At 37.2% G+C, this 20,920-nt stretch overlaps 1 protein-coding gene across 5 annotated transcripts in view; it reads left to right on the plus strand.

Annotated features, from left to right (window-relative positions):
- TENT2 (terminal nucleotidyltransferase 2) overlaps positions 1–20,920 on the plus strand; it is a 74,863-nt gene that overhangs the window by 49,286 nt on the left and 4,657 nt on the right. For all 5 annotated transcript variants that reach the window (XM_023214937.3, XM_023214935.3, XM_023214934.3 and 2 more), the window contains 2 exons: positions 7,406–7,542; positions 18,504–18,595. In XM_023214937.3, the coding sequence (XP_023070705.1) occupies positions 7,406–7,542; positions 18,504–18,595 (229 nt within the window). The remainder of the gene's footprint in view (positions 1–7,405; positions 7,543–18,503; positions 18,596–20,920) is intronic.

Here is a 20,920-nt window from a genome sequence, read left to right on the forward strand (position 1 = left end):
GTTGTGGAGAATCTTGCTTTGATATTGATGGCTCCTGACCAGGGTGGTGGTTGCTGAAGGTTGGCGTGGCTGTGGCAGTTTCTGAAAATAAGACAACAGTAAAGTTTGCCACACTGATTGACTCTTCTTCACGAAAGATTTCTCTATGGTGTATGATGATCTTTGCTAGCATTTTACGTATAGTAGAACGTCCTTTAAAATTGAAGTCAGTGCTCTCAAACCCTGCCACTACTTTACCAGCTAAGTTTATGTAATGTTCTAAATCCTTTGTTTATACACTTACAAATATTGTCGCTCTTTCACGAATGAAAAAACTAAGTCTTAGAAAAGTTACATGGTTGATCCAAGCAGTACTGGTATTTTGTTGTCATTTCAACAAGATTCACAGCATCTTCACCAGGAGTAGACTCTAACTCAAGAAACTGCTTTTCTTTGCTCATCCATAAGAAGCAGAACTTCATCTGTTAAAGTTTTATCATGAAATTACAGCAGTTCAGTCATATCTTCAGGTTCCACTGCTAATTCTAATTCTCTTGCTGTTTTCACCACATCTGCAATTACTTCCTCCACTGAAGTCTTGAACCTCTCAAAGTCATCCAAAAGGGTTGGCATTAACTTCTTTTAAACTTCTGTTAATGTTGACATTTTGACCTCCTGTGAATCACGACTGTTTTGAACAGTATCTAGAATGATGACTTCTTTTCCAGAAGGGTTTCAATGTACTTTGTCCAGATCTATCAGTGGAATCACTATCTGTGGTAGTTATAGCCTTGTGAAATGTATGTCTTACATAATAAAACTTGAAAATGAAAATTACTCCATGATCCTTGGGCTGTAGAATGGATGTTGTGTTAGCAGGCATGAAAACATTAATCTCTTTGTACATCCCCATCAGAGCTCTTTGATGATTAGGTGCACTGTCAATGAGCAGTAGTAGTAGGTCTCGACAGTGGGCTTAAAATGTTCAGTGTACCATGTTGTAAAGAGATGTGTTGTCATCAAGGCTTTGTTGTTCCATTTATAGAGCACTGGCAGAGTAAATGTAGCATCATTCTTAAGGGCCCTGGGATTTTGGAATGGTATATAAGCATTGGCTTCAACTTAAAGTCACCAGCTGCGTTAGCCCCTAACAAGAGTCAGCTTGTCCTTTGAAACTTTGAAGCCAGGCATTGGTGTCTCCTCTGTAGCTGTGAAGGTTCTAGATAGCATCTTTGAATAGAAGGCTGCCATTTACACTGAAAAATCTGCTATTTAATGTAGCTGCATTCATCTGTTGTTCAGTGTAGCCATGTTAATTTAGCGAGATAACTTCTGAATAACTTGCTCTAGCTAAGCATTTGCTGCTTCGCTTTGTAATTTTATGTTATGTAAATAGCATCTTTCCTTAAACCTCATAACCAGCCTCTGCTGCCTTCCAACTTTTCTTCTGCAGCTTCCTCACCTCTCTCATCCTTCACAGAATTGAAGAGAGTTAGAGTCCTGCTCTGGTTAGGTTTTGGCTTAAAGAAATATTTTGGTTGTTTGATCTATCCAGACCAATGAAACTTTCCATATCAGCAATAAGGCTGTTTTGCTTTTTTATCGTTGATGCGTTCACTGGAGTAGTACTTCAAATTTCCTTCAAGAACTTTTCCTTTGCATTCACAGCGTGGCTGTCATTGGTGCAAGAGCCCTACCTTTTGGCTTGTATTGGCTTTCAACATGACTTCCTCATTGAGCTTAGTCATTTCTTGCTTTTCATTTAAAGTGAGAGATGTGTGACTTTTCCTTTCACTTGGATGGCCATTGTAGGGTTGTTATTTGGCCTAATTTCAGTATTGTTGTGTCTCGAAGAATAGGGAGGCCCAAGTAGGGGGAGAGGGACAGGGGAATTGCCTGCCAGTCAGTGGAGCAATCAGAATACACATAACATTTGTTGATTAAGTTTGCAGTCTTAGCAGATACCATTTGTGGCACTCCAAAACAATTACAGTAGTAACATTAAATATTACTGATCACAGATCACCATAACATATAGTAATAATGAAAAAGTTTGAAATATGAGAATTACCAGAGTGTAACACAGAGACCTGAAGTGAGCACATGCTGCTGGAAAAATGGCTCTGCTGATAGACTTGCAAGCTGCAGTGTTGCCATAAACCTTCAATTTGTAAAAATCGCAGTATCTTCAAAGGACAGTAAAGCAAAGCGCAACAAAACGAGGTGTGCCTGTATATATACGGTTGACCCTCTATATGTGGGTTATGCGTCCATGGATTCAACTGACCACACATCAGAAATATTCAGGAAAAATAAAAATACAACAATAAAAAATAATACAAATAAAAAAATAGTGTAACAACTATTTAGATGGAGTTTAAGTTGTATTAGGTATTGTAAGTAATCTAGAGATGATTTAAAGTATATGAGAGGATGTACATAGGTTATATGCAAATACTTAACCATTTCATATAAGGGACTTGAGCATCCCCTGGAGCCCTGGAACCAGTTGCCTGGGAATACCAAGGGACAGTTGTATACACATATGTATAATGACTTTTTTCTTTTTAAAAATTGACCTAATATGATGAAGGGATTGATGAATTACATGAAACAGGCTATAAATGAATACCTTTGAAAAGATTTAGCCAGCCACGGTGGCTCACACCTGTAATCCCAGCACTTTGGGAGGCTGAGGCGGGTGGATCATGAGGTCATGAGATCGAGACCATCCTGGCCAACATGGTCAAACCCTATCTCTACTAAAAATACAAATATTAGCCGGGTGTGGTGGCACGCCCCTATAGTCCCAGCTACTCAAGAGGCTAAGGCAGAAGAATCGCTTGAACCTGGAAGGCAGAGACTGCAGTAAGCTGAGATCACGTCACTGCACTCCAGCCTGGGCGACAGAGCGAGACTCTGTCTCAAAAAAAAAAAAAAAAGATTAGAAAATTTTGGTGTGGATTTTTTTTTTTTAATGGTTACAAAACATTGTTTTAAAGTTGGCACTACTTGAATTTTGAAAACATAGGAAAGTTAATTTGGAAATAATACGTGAAAAATTTCAGAAGGTAACCACACTGCATTGTATAAATTTGCAATAATAATGACATGTGGCATATACTAAACAGTTAATAAATCCTTACAACAACCATCTGAGTATTTTTCCTTTTCTTGTATTATAAATGACGAAGCTGAGGAAAGCTAGGTAACTTGTTTAAATGCTTGAAGCTAGAAGAAGGGTAATGCTTCACACTTCAGTCTGACTTCAAAGTTAATGCTTTTAATCTCTTCATTATAGTACCTCTACTTTATGTTACTTACGTTGATTTCACATCTTTTAAATCTGAAGTCAGATATAATTAAAGGAAATTTTATGATCAATCTTTAACATACATCACCAGATTAATGATGACTTACCTGCGTGCAATTCAGATAGCTTTGCAGAAACTTGAAGATATCACTTAGTTCTTCTTTTCAGGCAGAACTATTCCCTATCAGTTTTTCTTTTCCTTGTAACCTTCCTTAACATACTTCTAGGGTCTCATAATTCATATTGTTAGGAAATTATGCTTAATCTCTTTTAATAACTTAAATTTCTATTTACCTGGAGATGGAAAGTGATCATCTTTGACTTAAGCTTTTCATCATTTAAAGAACAGTTTTCAGATAGAAGGTTAGCCAGTCTAACTTATTCTGGAAAGCACTTAATTGTCCAAATTTCAGACTTTGAAGGTAACATAAGATATCGTGGGACAGTCGCAGAAAAAATGATGGAATCTGGCAAAAGGTATTTTTGCCATTATTAAAGACAATTCGATGAGCAGAAGCGGTGAGAGTTCTCAGATGTTTTTCAAGGGGTTTTCTATTTAATTTTTTTAACTTGAAGAGAAATGAAAGATTACGTGTCTTCTAAAGGATCAGCATTTAAAAATCATTTGGAAATGTTTTCAGGAGTTAATACGTTATACATTTGATTATCAGAAGCCCAGAATAACCTAAAAAATATAATAAATCTTCCCTCTTTATAGGCACACAAGCAACGGTAAAAATTTGTAACCCAAAAATGTATTTATTAAAGAGATAGATGTTTATCAGTTTAATTGCTATTCTGTGGACTGACTTTGTAATTTTAAGGCTGCTTTCTTTCTCTTTGACTTTTTGGTTGCTCTTTATGTACTTTCTAAAATATTAGTTTAAGTTCTGAACCCCTTTGTCCTATCTGAAATGGCGTGTATTTTTCTTAAATACATAACTACAGTGGGGAAGCTCTCTTTTAAAGAAATTCTTTTTTTTTTTTTTTTTGAGATGGAGTCTTGCTGTGTTACCCAGGATGGGCTGGAGTACAGTGGCGTGGATTTGGCTTACTGCCACCTCCACCTCCCGGGTTCAAGCGATTGTCTTGCCTCAGCCTCCTGAGTAGCTGGGATTACAGGCATCCACCACCATGTCCAGCTAGTTTTTGTATTTTTAGTAGAGACCGGGTTTCACCATGTCGGCCAGGCTGGTCTCCAACTCCTGACCTCAAGGGATCCGCTCACCTCGGCCTCCCAAAGTGCTGGGATTACAGGCATGAGCCACTGCGTCTGGCCTTAAAAAAATTCTTTGTTGAAATTTTAAAGCAAAGAATCTTTCTGTAATGTGAATGTTCGCTAAAAACTGGGGTTTTCTTTTTCTTTTTTTGAGATAAGGTCTTGCCCAAGCTGGAGTGCAGTGGTGCAATGATGAGCCCTCTAGGCTCAGTCATTTCTTGTGCCTCAGCCTCCTGAGTACCTGGGACGACAGCAATGCATCACCATGCCCAGCTAATCTTTCTATTTTTTTTAGAGATGGGATGTCAGTAAGTTGCCTAAGCTGGTCTCAAACTCCTGGGCTCAAGGATTTCGTAATTCATATTGCTGTGAAATTATACTTATTTTATTTGATAATCACCTAAGTTTCTTTGTTTGCCTGGAGATTGAAAGTGATCATCTTTCACTTAAGATTTTAAAGAACAGTTTCCATATAGAAGATTAGCTAGTCTAACTTATTTCAGAAAGTGCTTAATTGTCCGAAGATTGATCCTTCTGCCTTAGCCTCCCAAAGTGCTGGGATTACAGGCTTGAGCCACCATGCCTGGCTTAGGGGATTTCTTAAGGATAGATAGAATTACTATTTACTGGTAGCTGCTTTTAGGTGTCCCTATCTTTTTTAGTTTTGGTTTGGATTTCTGCTTCAGTTCTCCCTCAATAAGCATGACCTGATTCTTTTTGTATATGACCATGAAACAGTGGAGCTAAGAGAAGACTGGCCAAATTGTTGGTCTGAGGTCATTCAGCATTTTAATGGAGTGGATCTCATGACTCTTCATTTCTTAATGTCATAATTGCTGACCTTTTTCTTTAAATTATTGAACAAAATAAAAATGTTACAGGAGGTACAATCATTTTTTAAACTTCAGATAAGAAAGTGATTTCTGTTTTAGCATATTCAGTTCACAAATTGAATGCTAATTGTGTTTGGTGCTAGGAATCAAAATTAGTAAGAAGCTTTCAGAGCAGGAGCTATTAAACAGTGACGTACTTATTTGATCTACATTATACCTTTTGTTTGATTTGCCAGAAAATAGCATTTAAATTTTATAATTTTAAATATTGTTGCCCTAAGTTCAATTTTATACCTAACAAGTAAGAGTTAAAGGGGAATAGAGGCACTGCATCTGTGCCTCCTTCTGCCTTTAGTCTTTACTAATTGAGGTTTCTTTCCTACACTCTCCTCTTTTTAAAATTTCTACTTGAATTTTAAAATGTAATTAATACTACAGCTGTTAGAATGTAAGGGGAAAGTCCCATGTTGAGGAGTATCAACTTTATGAATTTGGTTGGAATAGAATTTTTATTCCGAGAGAAAGGTAATCACTTCTTGGTAGTTAACAATTATTGATAGAATTATAGGTAATGGAACAAGGGAGGAGGTATTTTTATTTTCCTGCTCCTTTGTTTATTCATATTTTGGGGGCACTAGCATTAAATGATGCACTGCTATTTCTCTACTACCATTGTTCAGAGATTCTCCTTTTTTTTTTTTTTTTTTTGTCTCGCTGTCGCCTAGGCTGGGGTGCAGTGGCGCGATCTCAGCTCACTGCAAGCTCTGCCTCCCAGGTTGATGCCATTCTCCTGCCTCAGCCTCCCAAGTAGCTGGGACTACAGGAACCCGCCACCATGCCTGGCTAATTTTTTGTATTTTTAGTAGACATGGGGTTTCACTGTGTTAGCCAGGATGGTCTCGACCTCCTGACCTCGTGATCTGCCCGCCTCGGCCTCCCAAAGTGCTGGGATTACAGGCGTGAGCCACTGCACCTGTCCGGAGATTCTCCATTTTTTAACTTGGCATTATCTAGATGTCTTTAATTACATCAGTATCTATAAGCCTAGGGTTAAATAGGTAGTTTGGAATCTTAACTAGTTGTCATTCTGCTGTCTTAACTAATTGCTTTTTTTTTTTTTTTTTTTTAAAAAAAAAAAAAAATTCATTTCTGTTCTGACAGCAGTGGAGAAAGAAATACAGAAAACCATCCCTGATGGCACTGTGCAAATTATGTTGTATTATTTTCTAATTGATGTATATAAATGACTTGATAATTTATATAGTACATTTAGTATATTTGAGAGCCAGAACTTGCTGTTAATAGAGGAAAGATGAATATGAAAATGAATGGCATAACATAGGAAAACAGGATAAGTACCCATTAGAATTCTTTCTAAAAGGTGTCTTTGTTCCTGGATTTCAGGCAAATGATATCCTCTTTTATAAATATTATGGTAAAAGCTTGCTGAATATTGCTTGTTGGTATGCTTCCTATCTTATTTTCCCTGCCTTCTTTGTCTTTTCAAGCTTAATTCAGGTTGAACATCTCCTCTTCCATCTAAGATACAGAAACAAAGCAAAATTTATAAAATCTTAACATTAGTATAAGTAGTATTTCTATATTAAGGGTACTCTTATGGCCGTTGAGAGAAGTTTGAAGTGACAGAAAAAACTCTTACTTTGTGCTTGATATAGCCTTTATACATATACTGCTCCTTGTAGGAATTATTAAGAATGAGATAACCTTTATGAAGAAATCTATATGGTATTGGGTAGAATCTTGGTATGCATAATAAGGCTTTATTTATGAGTTAGAAAACCTTTTGCTAAATAGCAATCTGTTTGGTTAACTGAGTGCTGTACTCAAGCCAAGGATTAGATTGTTAGTTTTTCAGGTACATTCTGGCCTACTGCAAATACTGGTGAAGTCTTTAGTGGAAGAAAAATTTCAGGGTTCCAAATTGCCAACGTAGAGAAAATTTCTTCTCTCTTTTTCAAAGAGGAGCCTAGTTCAGGATTTATAAAGTTTCTTAGTGTCTGTTTTAAATGGCTTTACATTTTTTCCCCTTCTTTTTGACAGGAATCTTTTAGTCCTGCTATACAGCTGCACCTTGTACATCAAGCTCCATGTAATGTTCCTCCTTACCTCTCAAAGAATGAATCAAACCTTGGGGACCTCTTACTGGGCTTTCTTAAATATTATGCTACAGAATTTGAGTAAGTAAAACTTTAAATTGTGTTTGTTCATTTACATATATGTGTGTGTGTATATATATATGTGAATATGAATATATATAAGTGAATGCTACAGATTTGGTCAGAAGCTATATTTGTCATTTCTAGTGCTGTCAAGTTGTCCAGAAATGTATAGTTTATAAAATTCTTCCATGACAGTGAATTATTAGAAGCTTAATAGATTTTATATTCTTAGCTAATAAATACATTTATAGTCCAGTAAGCCCAGTTTTAGTTGATTTCAATAGTGATAGGCCCTATGTGTTGGTCCTGTGCAGGTTCTGTGTAGTTTGGAACATCCATTTTCTGTAAACTTAAAATGTATAGTAAAAAACACTGCTAAGACAGACTAATAAAGATCTGTTTAATACTTGGCATCTTCATAAATAGTTGTGTTAGTATGATATAAAAATCAAGGAATGTGTCGTTTTGTTTTTTCTTTTTTGAAGATGATATGTAAACATGAAACAAAGAATGTATAATCAGGCTGGACAGAACTAAAAGTTCTTATGTGAGTTCTAAGTTCAGATAGAGTGGAGTTAGGAGCTATTTGCAGCTCTTCTGATCAATCTGGAAAAGCTTGAGGGAGGAAGAGAGAAGATTTAGAAATTGTACAGTATTAGAGGCAGGTACAGTTACCACTGTAGACCACTTTGAAGAAGTTTGCATAGGGGAATAATAATAGTAATAATAATAATAAATTGCTATTACTAGGTGGGAAAATGGTTCTAAACATATTTATTATATTATTGTTTATATTTATCATTTCATTCCGTTTACATAATTGTTATCTGTGTGATATATTATGCCCATTTTACCAGTGAAGCATAGAGAGAGGGGAAGTAACGTGCTCCAAGATCACATAGCTAATAAGAGTAGTATTTCAGGCTGGGCGCAGTGGCTCACGCCTGTATTCCCAGCACTTTGGGAGGCCAAGGCGGGTGGATTCCCTGAGGTTGGGAGTTCGAGACCAGCCTGACCAACATGGAGAAACCCCGTCTCTACTAAAAAATACAAAATTAGCCAGGTATGGTGGCACATGCCTGTAATCCCAGCTACTCGGGAGGCTGAGGCAGGAGAATCACTTGAACCTGGGAGGTGGAGGTTGCACTGAGCCGAGATTGCGCCATTATGCTCCAGCCTAGGCAACAAGAGTGAAACTGTCTCAAAAAAAAAAAAGAAAAGTAGTATTTCAGATAGTTTTGACACAGAATTCACACTTAGCTATGATACTTACAAGTATAAAAAGGTAAGAGCTTTTATTTATTTATTTATTTATTTTTTGAGATGGAGTCTCACTCTGTTGTCCAGACTATAGTGCAGTGGTGTGATGTTGGCTCACTGCAACCTCCGTCTCCCGGGTTCAAGCGATTCTCCTGCCTCAGCCTCCTGAGTAGCTGGGACTACAGGCACCCGTCACCACGCCTGGCTAATTTTTGTATTTTTGGTAGAGATGGAGTTTCACCATATAGGCCAGGCTGCTCTCGAACTCCTGACCTAGTGATCTGCCCGCCTCAGCCTCCCATAGTGCTGGGATTACAGGTGTGAGCCACTGTGCTCAGCCACGGAGCTTTCATTTATATAAAGATGAGGAAAGATTAAAGACTGGATGAGACGTAGTACATAAATGGACTGTAAAGGTTTAATGGTTATTCTAGAGTTCTTTTTAAGATATTGCAATAACAATAGCTAATGTTTAGTGAGAATTTATCTAGTGTGCTGTAGTAAGCTGAGTGATTCCCATGGATTTCAGTTAATCCTCACAATAACCTCTGTCAAGCTTAGGGAATTTGTGTACATGAAACTTGTCCATGACAATCTACAGCTAGATTGTGGGTGAGTTGGGATTCACTTTCAAGCTGGACTCCAAAACTACATTCTTAATTGTTAGACTGTATTGACATTGTTTATTATGTTATATAAATTAGGGACTGGGGGATGTTTGTGGAGGGGGGAAAGGATTCACAGAAGAAAGATTTATTTCTCCTATGTATAGTGTAGGATTAGAGCATCTGTATACAAATACCTTGAAAATCACCTGCTTTGTTGAACAGAAACAAGATAGTAGATGTGTAGGTTTGTATGTTAATTTAATATTGAAGGAAACTAGTCTGCTGGGTCACATGATGCTGATGCTTGGAAAGAGGTTTCAGAACTTCACCATATAGTACATTTGTCATTTCATATGAGATATTTTCAGAAATGTGACTGTGGGGATTACAGCCAAGAATGTAGTCATGGTAATAAACTAGATGCTGTATAAAAGAATTATGGCAATTGTTAAAAATGTCAATAAGGATTTCTTCTGAACTTCGAGGTAATCATTTAAAAGGTTCTTTTTTCTTTTTCTTTTCTTTCTTTTTTTTTTTGAGACAGAGTCTTGCTCTGTTGCCCAGGCTGGAGTGCAGGCAGTGGTGTGATCTCAGCTCACTGCAACCTCCGCCTCCTGGGTTCAAGGAATTCTGCCTCAGCCTCCCGAGTAGCTGGGATTCCAGGCACATGCCACTGTGCCTGGCTAATTTTTTTTTTTTTTGTATTTTTAATAGAGATGGGGTTTCACCATATTGGCCAGGCTGGTCTTAAATTCCTGAGGTCAAGTTATCCACCCACCTCAGCCTCCAAAACTGCTAGGATTACAGGTGTGAGCCACTGCACCTAGCCAAAAGTTCTTTTTTCTGAAAGACAAAACATTAAGTGACTGTTAAGGGATGCTTGAGTATATGGTATAAATGTTGTGGAAGTTTTATATGGTCATTTAAAAATTACTATTTTTTGGCTGGGTATGGTAGCTCATGTCTGTAATCCCAGCACTTTGAGAGGCCATGGAGGGGAGATCACTTCAGCCCAGAAATTTGAGACCAGCCTGGGCAACATGAACATGGCAAAACCTCCTCTCTACTAAAAATACAAAAATTAGCCAGGCATGGTGGCACATGCCTGTAATCCCAGCTACTTGGGAAGCTGAGGCACAGGAATCGCTTGAACCAGGGAGGCGGGGGTTACAGTGAACTCAGATTGCTCCACTGCACTCCAGCCTGGACAATAGAGCGAGACCCTGTATCCAAAAAAAAAAAAAAATTACTATTTTTCTTACCTACTTCACTCACACCTTGCTGCTGAAATACTTCCGTTTTATTTTTTGCTTTTTGTGAGTACATAGTAGGTTTGTATATTTATAGGGTATGTGAGATATTTTGATATAGGCCTACGGTGCATAATAATCACATCAGGGTAAACTGGGTATCCATCACCTCAAGCATTTATCGTTTTCATTACAAACAATTCAGTTGTCCTGTTTTAGTTATGTTTAAATGTACAATTAAATTATTATTGACTGTAGTCACCCAGTTGTGTTATCAAATATATATCTTATTCGTTCTATTTTCTTGTAGTCATTAACCATCCCCACTTCCCCCTCTCCCTGCCATCGCTCTTCCCAGCCTCTGGTAACCATCATTCTAGTCTCTTATCTCCATGAGTTCAGTTGTTTTAATTTTTAGATCCCGCAGATAACCGAGAACATGTGAAGTTTGTCTTTCTGTGTCTGGCTTGTTTCACTTAATGTCCTCCAGTTCCATCCATGATGTTGCAGATGACAGGATCTCATTCTTTTGTATGGCTCAATAGTACTCTATTGTGTATAAGTACCACATTTTATTTATCCATTCCTCTGTTGATGGACACTTAAGTTTGGCTTCTAAGAAGTTTTTGGCTTCTAAATTTTGGCTATTGGGAATAGTGTTACAAAAACATGGGAGTGCAGATATGTCTTCAGTATCCTGATTTTCTTTCATTTGGGTATACGCCTAGGAGTGAGATTGCTGGATCATATGGTAGTTCTACTTTTAGTTTTGGAGAAACCTCCAAACTGTTCTTCATAGTGATTGTACTAATTTACATTCCCATCAACAGGGTATGAGGGTTTCCTTGCCAGCATTCACTGTTGCCTGTCTTTTGGATAAAAGCCATTTTAAGTGGGCTGAGATGACACCTCATTGTACTTTTGATTTCCCTAAGTCTGATGATCAGTGATGTTGAGCACCTTTTCATATACCTGTTTGTTCTTTGTGTGCCTTCTTTTGAGAAATATCTGTTGAGATCTTCTGTCCGTGTTGTAATTGAATTATTAGATTTTTTCCTATAGTGTTGTTTAAGCTCCTTATATATTCTGGCTATTAATCCTTTGTGAGATGAATAGTTTGCAAATATTTTCTCTCATTCTGTGGGTTTGTCTCCTCACTTTGTTGATTGTTTGCTGTGCAGAAGCTTTGTAAATTGATGTGATCCCATTTGTCCATTTGCTTTGGTTGCCTGTGCTTGTGGAGTATTACTTAAGAAACCTTTGCCCATACCAATGTCCTGGAGAGTTTTCCTAGTGTTTTCTTGTGGTGGTTTCATAATTTGAGGTCTTAGATTGAAGTCTTCAATCCATTTTGGTTTGATTTTTGTATATGTCGAGAGAGAGGGTTCTAGTTTCATTCTTCTGCATATGGGTATCAAGTTTTCCCAGCACTATTTGTTGAAGAGACTTTGCTTTCCCTAGTGTATGTTCTTGGCACCTTTGTTGAAAATGAGTTCACTGTAGGTGTATGGATTTATTTTGATGTTCTTTATTCTGTTACATTGGTCTATGTGTCTGTTTTTATGCCAGTCCCATACTGGTTTTGTTGCAGCTTTACTGAATTTGTTTATCATTTTAAGATTGAGATAACTTCAAGATATTCAAGTGGAGCTATTGAGTAGACAGTTGGATATATAAGCCTAGAATCAGGAGACAGGCCACAGAGCTAAATATTTGGGAGTTGTCACCAGGTAGATGGTATTTAAAGCTATGAAGCTCTTTGAAAAAAATCAAGGGAGTGAATATATAGATGGAAAAGAGAAAACAGCCAAGCATTGGGTACTCCAATGTTAAGAAGTTTACAGGAAATGCAGGGGATAAAGGAATATGTATTGTTAAATGACACAATAAACAGACAGACAAATACAGAATGTAGGCATTCTGGGAAATACCTGGCCTAATCTCCTCAAAAGTCAGTATCATTAAAAACAAACAAAGGCTGGGTGTGGTGGCTCATGCCTGTCATATCAGCATTTTGGGAGATCGAGGTGGGCGGATCATGAGGTCAGGAGTTGGAGATCAGCCTGACCAACATGGTGAAACCCCATCTCTACTAAAATTTAAAAAATTAGCCAGGCATGGTGGCAGGTACCTGTAATCCCAATTACGCAGGAGGCTGAGGCAGGAGAATCACTTGAACTCAAGAGGCGGAGGTTGCAGTGAGCAGAGATAGCACCAAGAGGCGGAGGTTGCAGTGAGCTGAGATAGCACCATTGCACTCCAGCCTGAGCAACTGCACTCCAGCCTGGGGGACAGAGCGAGACTTCATCTCAAAAAAACAAACAAGGAAAATGTGAGGGGATCTTTATTAGATTTAAAGAGATGGAACAGTCATATACAATGCATGAACCTTGATTATAATCCGATTGGGGTGGGGGAACTATAAAAGGTATTTGAGTCACTGTTAATTTTCTAATTGCTTTTGGTGTTATAAAGGAGAATGGCTTTATTCTTAGGAGATACATGCTGAAGGATACAGAAAATGAACTTTCATGAGGTGTACAGGTTACTGAGTGGTCCAGTTCAAAATACACACACACACACCCCTGCAAATGTGGCAGAATGTTAACACTTGTTGAATTGTTTTTAAATTGTATACTTTTTTTGTATTTGAAATTTTTCATAATACATAGGTGATATAAAAATGAGATTGAGGATGAGAAGGAACTAATTAATATATGAGTCTAGGAAGAAAGAATCATTGAGATAGGAGGAAATCCAATGGAATGTGGTATCTTGGAATCCAAAGGAGAAAAAAATGTTTTAAGGAAGAAGGAGTGATTATCTGTGTCATTATTTTTTGATAGATTGAGTAAGATGAGAACTAAATGTTGACCATTGTATTTAGCTATATGGAGTCCTCTGGACCCTTGACAGGAATAGTTTCTGTGGAATAATGGGGATAAAGAGCATAGCATTATTGGTGGACTCAAGAGAAGACAGAGGGAGAAGAATTCAATATGGATAATGTAACTCATTCTCTACAGCAGAAAAAAACAGTGTAGAAATTAGAGTGTTAAGTGGAGTCCAGTTTTTGTTTTTATTGTTAGAGAGGAGAAATAACCCATCTTGATGAAAAATTGATGATACCAGAGAAAGGCATAGTAAATTTTTGGAAATAAACTTGTTTGAGGTAAGAATGGTTGGAATCTAGAGCACAAATAGAATAGGAGCACAGATAATTCATTAATAATGATCAAAAGTAGAATATATGGACACAGGTAAATGTAGCTGAATCAATGTGGTTGGAGCTAGTAGAAATTACCTTTGAATTGTTTTAAGTTTTTAGTGAAATGAGTTATGGACATGCACTGTTAATGATTGTGAAGGTGGAAATTTGAGAAGTAAGATGAAAGTATAAATTGTCATATACTAGAGTAAAAGAGTGGATTAACTGTGGAAAGACAGTATGGTTGGGGGAAGTAACATTAAGAGCCCTCTTTAGCTAAGTGATCATGAATTTGAAGTGTGATCAGTCTGTGTGATTGCATCTCTCCACCCATGTTCAGCTGTGTGGGAAAGAATTGGAGTAGATTTAATCAGGGTTGTGTTTCAGCCAACTAAGTTCAATGCAGCAAGAGTGGGTAAGAGTTGAGAGTATGTGAAAGGGAGTGATTTTCATAATTGACCATGCATGGGATGTATTACATTCAGTCTTGAAAATGTGGGCACAGAGATGCCTATAGGACATCCAGGTGACAGTTTCCAATAGCTGGTTATAAATGTTAGCCTGGACCTTAATAGAAAGGTCAGAGCTGGAGAAAGGATTTGGGAAAGAAACATCAGATTATTGGAGCCTAAGGTGTGTACTCTACCATTAGAAGATTCAAAGAGGCTGAGCCCTGATGAATACTAACATTTAAAGATTCAGGTAGAAGATGAGAAGCCAGTCAAAACAGAACTCTAGGATTAGAGTGAAATATTTTCTCTACCTAAGACATTTGAAATTTCTAACAAAGTTTTCTTTCTATTTGCTTCCCAGCCCATAACAATAAAACAAAATTATATATATTTGTTCACTTAATGTTACTAGTCTATACACACACACACACACACACACACACAGCCATATGGTATCAGACTCATAATTTTGACTTTATTAGACTTGATTTTTTCTTTATGTCACTTAAGACAGCATTTACAATTTAATCAGTTGCCTCAAAATACTTTCTGTGGTCACAAAAAGAATGGGGCTGGGTGCAGTGGTTCATGCCTAGTCTCAGCACCTTGGGAGGCTGAGGCGGGCAGATCGCTTGAGGTCAAACGTTTGAGACCAGCCTGGCCAACATAGTGAAACCCCGTATCTACTGAAATAAAAAAATTAGCTAGGCGTGGTGGTGGTTGCTTGTAGTCCCAGCTACTTGGGAGGCTGAGGCAGGAGAATTGCTTGAACCTGGGAGGCACGGAGGTTGCAGTGAGCTGGGATTGTGCCACTGAACTCCAGTCCGGGTGACAGAGCAAGACTCTGACTAATAAATAAATAAAAAGAATGGCTAAAGAGAGTTTATTGATGAATGCCAGTCTGTTAACATTATCGAAGAGAAGAAGCAAGGACCTAACTTGCTTCTGATATAATGAGTTGTCTCAGTTTTATATTTAAAAGATTATCATTTATTATCAGCGTATTTTAGATTAAATTAAGCCCCATGTCTGTTCTTCTTTCTGAAACATCTCTCTTCTATAGATTCTGTATCTTATTTTACACTTTAATTATTGAGTGACAATAACAGATTTTTACATGCCAAGCAAATTATGGTCAAGAATAGGTTAGTATGATAGAAGGCTTAGGTTATGGGCTGTGTTTTAAAGAATGAAATATTTAGGGAAGATACTTCTAAATTACCATTTAAATTCAACTCTTGGGAAGACCGTTGGAGTCCAGGAGATTGAGGCTGCAGTGAGCCATGATTGTGCCAGTGTACCCCAGCCTGGGCTTGTCAACAAAGCCCTGTCTCAAAAAATATATAAATAAATAAATCCACCTTTAGAGTACAAAGAGTATAAAATTATGTCATGTTTTAATGATTTGAAATGTTTAACAATCTGGAAATATTTAAAAGTTCTTTGAAAGTGCAGTAGATTGAATCAGTCCAAATAGTAGTGATTCAAAATATTCTTTTTTCTTTTTGAAGCACTTCAAATGATACAATCATTTTAATAACTGCATTATTTGGGTTTATTGTACATTGAAACTTAAATAATATCTGGTAAGGGATGATCAATAAAATGAATATATCTATTAATATATATCTCATACTGTTTCTGTGACCAGTTTAGAACCAAGTAGTGGCATGTAGTGTAAAATCAGGATTTGTTGACGGGCGCGGTGGCTCACGCCTGTACTCCCAGCACTTTGGGAGGCTGAGGTGGGTGGATCACGAGGTCAGGAGATTGAGACCATCCTGGTTAACATGGTAGCTGCCTCTACTAAAAATACAAAAATTAGCAGGGCGTGGTGGTGGGCGCCTGTGGTCCCAGCTACTCAGGAGGCTGAAGCAGGAGAATGGCGTGAACCCAGGAGGCAGAGGTTGCAGTGAGCCGAGATCACGCCACTGCACTCCAGCCTGGGTGACAGAGTGAGACTCTGTCTCAAAAAAAAAAAAAAATCAGGATTTGTTTTAATAGACATATAGTGGTAAAGATAGAATTTTTGATTTAAGGAAATAAAAGTTGTAATTTAACAGCAGGCTATAGTATTTCAATATTCTAAAACTCTTCTAAAAGATAAAAATAAATCTATGCCTTGTAAAAATAATGTTTACAATTTTAATTCTGCAGATTTAATTGTCCTATAAGCTGTTATTAGAAAACAAATAGTCTCAAGGGAAAATTCATTTTATTAATAAATTTGACTTAACTAGTATAAAGTGAAGTGATGCAAACTGTAGTAGGTAACCTTGTTTGCTTCAGGTTTGTGGTTATATAACTCCCCTCTTTACATTGTTGTTGTAAAGAAACAATGTAAGAAAATTGTTGGAAACGTTTTTATGGATTTTTTTGTTTTCTGTTTCTTTAAGATGGGGTCTCACTTTGTCAGCCAGGCTGGAATGCATTGGCATGATCACAACTTACTGCAGCCTCAACCTCCCATTGCTCTGGTGATCCTTCCACCTCAGCCTACTGAGTAGCTGGGACTATAGGCGCTTGCCACCACACCTGCTAATTTTTGGATTTTTAGTAAAGACATTTGAAACAATAGAGCAGAGTAGTCTTTCTGTTTGGAGTCTGTACTAATGGAACTGCAATACATGAGGGATCTAAAACATTTTCCTGTAACCAATACTAAGTATTTCCATTTGATAACCCACTTAATTTTTAAAAAGCACAAATCCTGATATATATATTTTAAAAGAACTTAAAGCTTTCTTTATAAAATATTTACAAACCACTCTTGATCAGAACAAAAATAAATTTATACTTTCAGTGTGCTTTACAAGGATCAAAATTCACAAGATGCAAGATTTTTCATGCTTATTTAATATAGAAATTAGTCAGATTTCTATAAACAAATGCCATACAGGATCCATTATTATATTCCTACAAATTCTCTTTCTGATAAATAGAGGAGAAGTGTAGGGTGTTGGAAGGTCCCAAGCGATAGTCTTAAATGGTAGAGAAAGATAATTGTATACTGCTTAAAAAATGGTATTAGCTGTTCCTCAAATTTATTTTTCTCTCTATATATACAAGTTGGGTAGTCACATACTTTAAAATGTTCCTTGAAAAAAAGAAAATACTTGTAATTACTGTTAGAAAAACCTTTTTTAAAAAATGTAAAGTGAGTATATACTAAAGACTGGACAGTTTACCTTCAGGCCTGCTGCTGAAATTAGTTTACTTGAATAAAATTTTACTCTTAACAACTGCATCTGATATACAGCAATAAAGTATATTTTCATAGAGTATTAATTTTGCTTTCCTAAAACAGCATCTACTTCTATTGGAAAATTTCAAAATTTTCTCCCAAATCATACACATAAAGATGTACCTGAACAAAAATTATTTAATTAGTACCAGAAGATAACACTAGAGGATTACTTCCCTCTTAACAAATAACAGATTGTTACTGCGTTGTTAACTATGACCATAGTTGTTATTTTTTGTTTGTTTGCTTGTACTTTCTTTTCTTTTTTTTTTTCTTTTTTTTTTTTTTTTTTTGAGATGGAGTCTCACCCTCTCTCCAGACTGGAGTGCAGTGGCATGATCTCAGCTCACTGCAACATCCGTCTCCTGGGTTCAAGCGATTACCCTGCCTCAGCCTCCCGAGTAGCTGGGACTACAGGTGCACACTACCATGCCCAGCTAATTTTTGTATTTTCAGTAGAGATGGGGTTTCACCATCTTGGCCAGGCTGGTCTTGAACTCCTGACTTCGTGATCCACCCGCCTCAGCCTCCCAAAGTGGTGAGATTACAGGTGTGAGCCACCGCACCCAGCCTGTACTTTCTTATTTTTTCCAGTTACTTCATTTTTTCATATGTGTTGAAATATGTGTTGAAAACCTGGTATGTACTGTTCTTCTAGGTGAAGAGTGAAAAAAATAGATAAATATCCAGTATCTTGGAGCTTTCCTCCTACTTGAGGGAGACACAATGAAGAATAACGTGATAAATAGTAAATGTAAGAAACAAATTATTAGAAGATGATAAGTGTTGTGGAAAATAAAATAGAGGTGGGAAATAGGGCTTGTGGTGCTGAGGGTTGGGGTATAGGTTTCAGTGTTCCACAGGAAAATTGGGGTAGGCCTTACTATTGATACAATAAAAATAATATAAGAGAAATTATGAAAATAGTTAACATGTTTACTGTTTTTCTTCTTATAGCTGGAATAGTCAAATGGTTTCAGTTCGTGAAGCCAAAGCCATTCCGAGGCCTGATGGTATTGAATGGAGAAATAAATACATCTGTGTAGAAGGTAGTTTTCTGTTTACCATCCACGTATCATCATGGTACTAAGAGAATTACTTGAGTAATTTTAGCTGTGTTTCAGTTAAAAGTAATACATTTATGTCTGAAGTGATTTGTAAGTCTTTCAGTTTAAAAATTTTAATTAAAAAAAATTTAAAATTTTGTAGGTGTGAGAAATAATAAACATAAACTTTAGGCATTCACCCTTTCTAGTTGGTAAAATTTAAGCTGTCTTTATCCCTCTTGTGGTTGACGGACAATTTCATGACTTACAGATGGAAGAAAATAGAATCTTTATATATGATTCTTTTTTTTTTTTTTTTTTTTTTTTTTGAGACGGAGTCTTGCTCTGTCGCCCGAGCTGGAGTGCAGTGGCCAGATCTCAGCTCACTGCAAGCTCCGCCTCCCGGGTTCCCGCCATTCTCCTGCCTCAGCCTCCGGAGTAGCTGGGACTACAGGCGCCCGCCACCTCGCCCGGCTAGTTTTTTGTATTTTTAGTAGAGACGGGGTTTCACCGTGTTAGCCAGGATGGTCTCGATCTCCTGACCTCGTGATCCGCCCGTCTCGGCCTCCCAAAGTGCTGGGATTACAGGCTTGAGCCACCGCGCCCGGCCTATATATGATTCTTATATTGACATACAATCAGTTATTTTATATTCTTTTGCACTTAAAATATTACTTAGCACAAGTTGGACTTTTATAAATAGAAATTGATTTTGCTTTAAAAATTAAATGATCTGAAGAAATTTTCTTCTCTAAAATTAATTTACATGTAGTTGAATATATCCTTGAGACATTTTGAGTGAGTAGAAAACTGACTTCAGGGGACAAAATTATTCTCATAGATGCTAAATTGAAGACCTTTGTAAATCTGGAGGTTAAAAAGTATAAGTAGTTGAGAATCAGCATTTGTAGAAAACATCAGATTTTGGATATTTTAATCTTGAATTATATGCAGTATTTTAAGAGTTTGTGAATATGAAATTAAATCTCCTGCTTTGGTGTGCTAATAAATTGCACTGGGTGGACATTATTTTATTTGCTTGTGTTCAGTTGAATACTAAACACTGTTCTAAAGTGCTGTGATGATGCAATCCAGTATAATTTGGCTTATGACCTTATTCTGTTAAGGAAAAGAGCCCCACAATACTGTGATAGTAGACTCCTTTTTAATATAGCCTTTCTAAGCAATAAAAAATAAGCAAAAAGAGTACTTAAAATTATGGACCTGTGTAGATTATATGATAAATCTAAAGTTTTGACCTTTCCATCAGATTCCCTATTCTTCCATACTTTTTCTAGGTCTTTGCCCTCAGTTACCTTTCCTCTTACCAACAACTTCATTCTTTCTCTCTCTCGTCCTTCCCTTTCAGCTTTAATACATACATAGGTCTTCTCATTCTTGAAAAGTACTCTTTATTTGGTCCTACTGGTTCTTCTAGGCATTTTTCGCCTTTTTCAGTGCTAAAATTCTTAATTTCTAGTAATTTTTACCTACTGCTGGCATTATTTTAGACATTTCGTCTCATTCCTGATGCCTTTCGTTATCCTTGTCTTCTCATTATGATCTTCAGTTTCCTTGTACTCTTCTGGTTTCTTCCTATCTCTCTATATGTATTCTTCTCTCTTGTGGGTGAAGGGTGAGTGGGATGGTGGTGTGAACATGGAAGGTATATATATTGGAGACACACATACGTAAAAACCGTTCCTTTGCTTTTTTCCTGTCTTCTGTTTGCTTTTCTCTTTTTCTCTTTTCTTTTTCTGCCAAATTTCTCATGCAAGTTACTTCACTGTATCTTTTTTCTTTCTTTTTTTTTTTTTGGAGATGGAGTCTCTCTCTTTTGCCAGGCTGGAGTGCAGTGGTGCAACCTCGGCTCACTGCAACCTCCACCTCCCGGGTTCAAGTGATTCCCCTGCCGCAGCCTCCCGAGTAGCTGGAACTACAGGCGCGCGCCACCATGCCCAGCTAATTTTTGTATTTTTAGTAGAGATGGGCTTTCACTATGTCGGCCAGGATGGTGTCGATCTCTTGACCTTGTGATCCACTCGCTTTGGCCTCCCAAAGTGCTGGGATTACAGGCGTGAGCCACTGTGTCTGGCCAGACTTCACTGTATCTTTTTCTAAACCATCTACTCGGGCCATAACTCCCTGCATTGTCTTCCATTTTCTCCAGTATTGAACCTCTACCTTCAAAGGACAAATCAGCTTTTAAGTTAAAATTAAATTTAAAGTTACCTTTCTGTGATACTTAACATTAACTGCCTCTCTTAGATATAATGGTTTCTTCTTTTTGATGACTTTTATTATTTTCCTAAGGGTAGGTCTTTGACA

Source organism: Piliocolobus tephrosceles, chromosome 4, assembly GCF_002776525.5.
Source record: "Piliocolobus tephrosceles isolate RC106 chromosome 4, ASM277652v3, whole genome shotgun sequence".
Lineage (NCBI taxonomy): Eukaryota > Metazoa > Chordata > Mammalia > Primates > Cercopithecidae > Piliocolobus > Piliocolobus tephrosceles.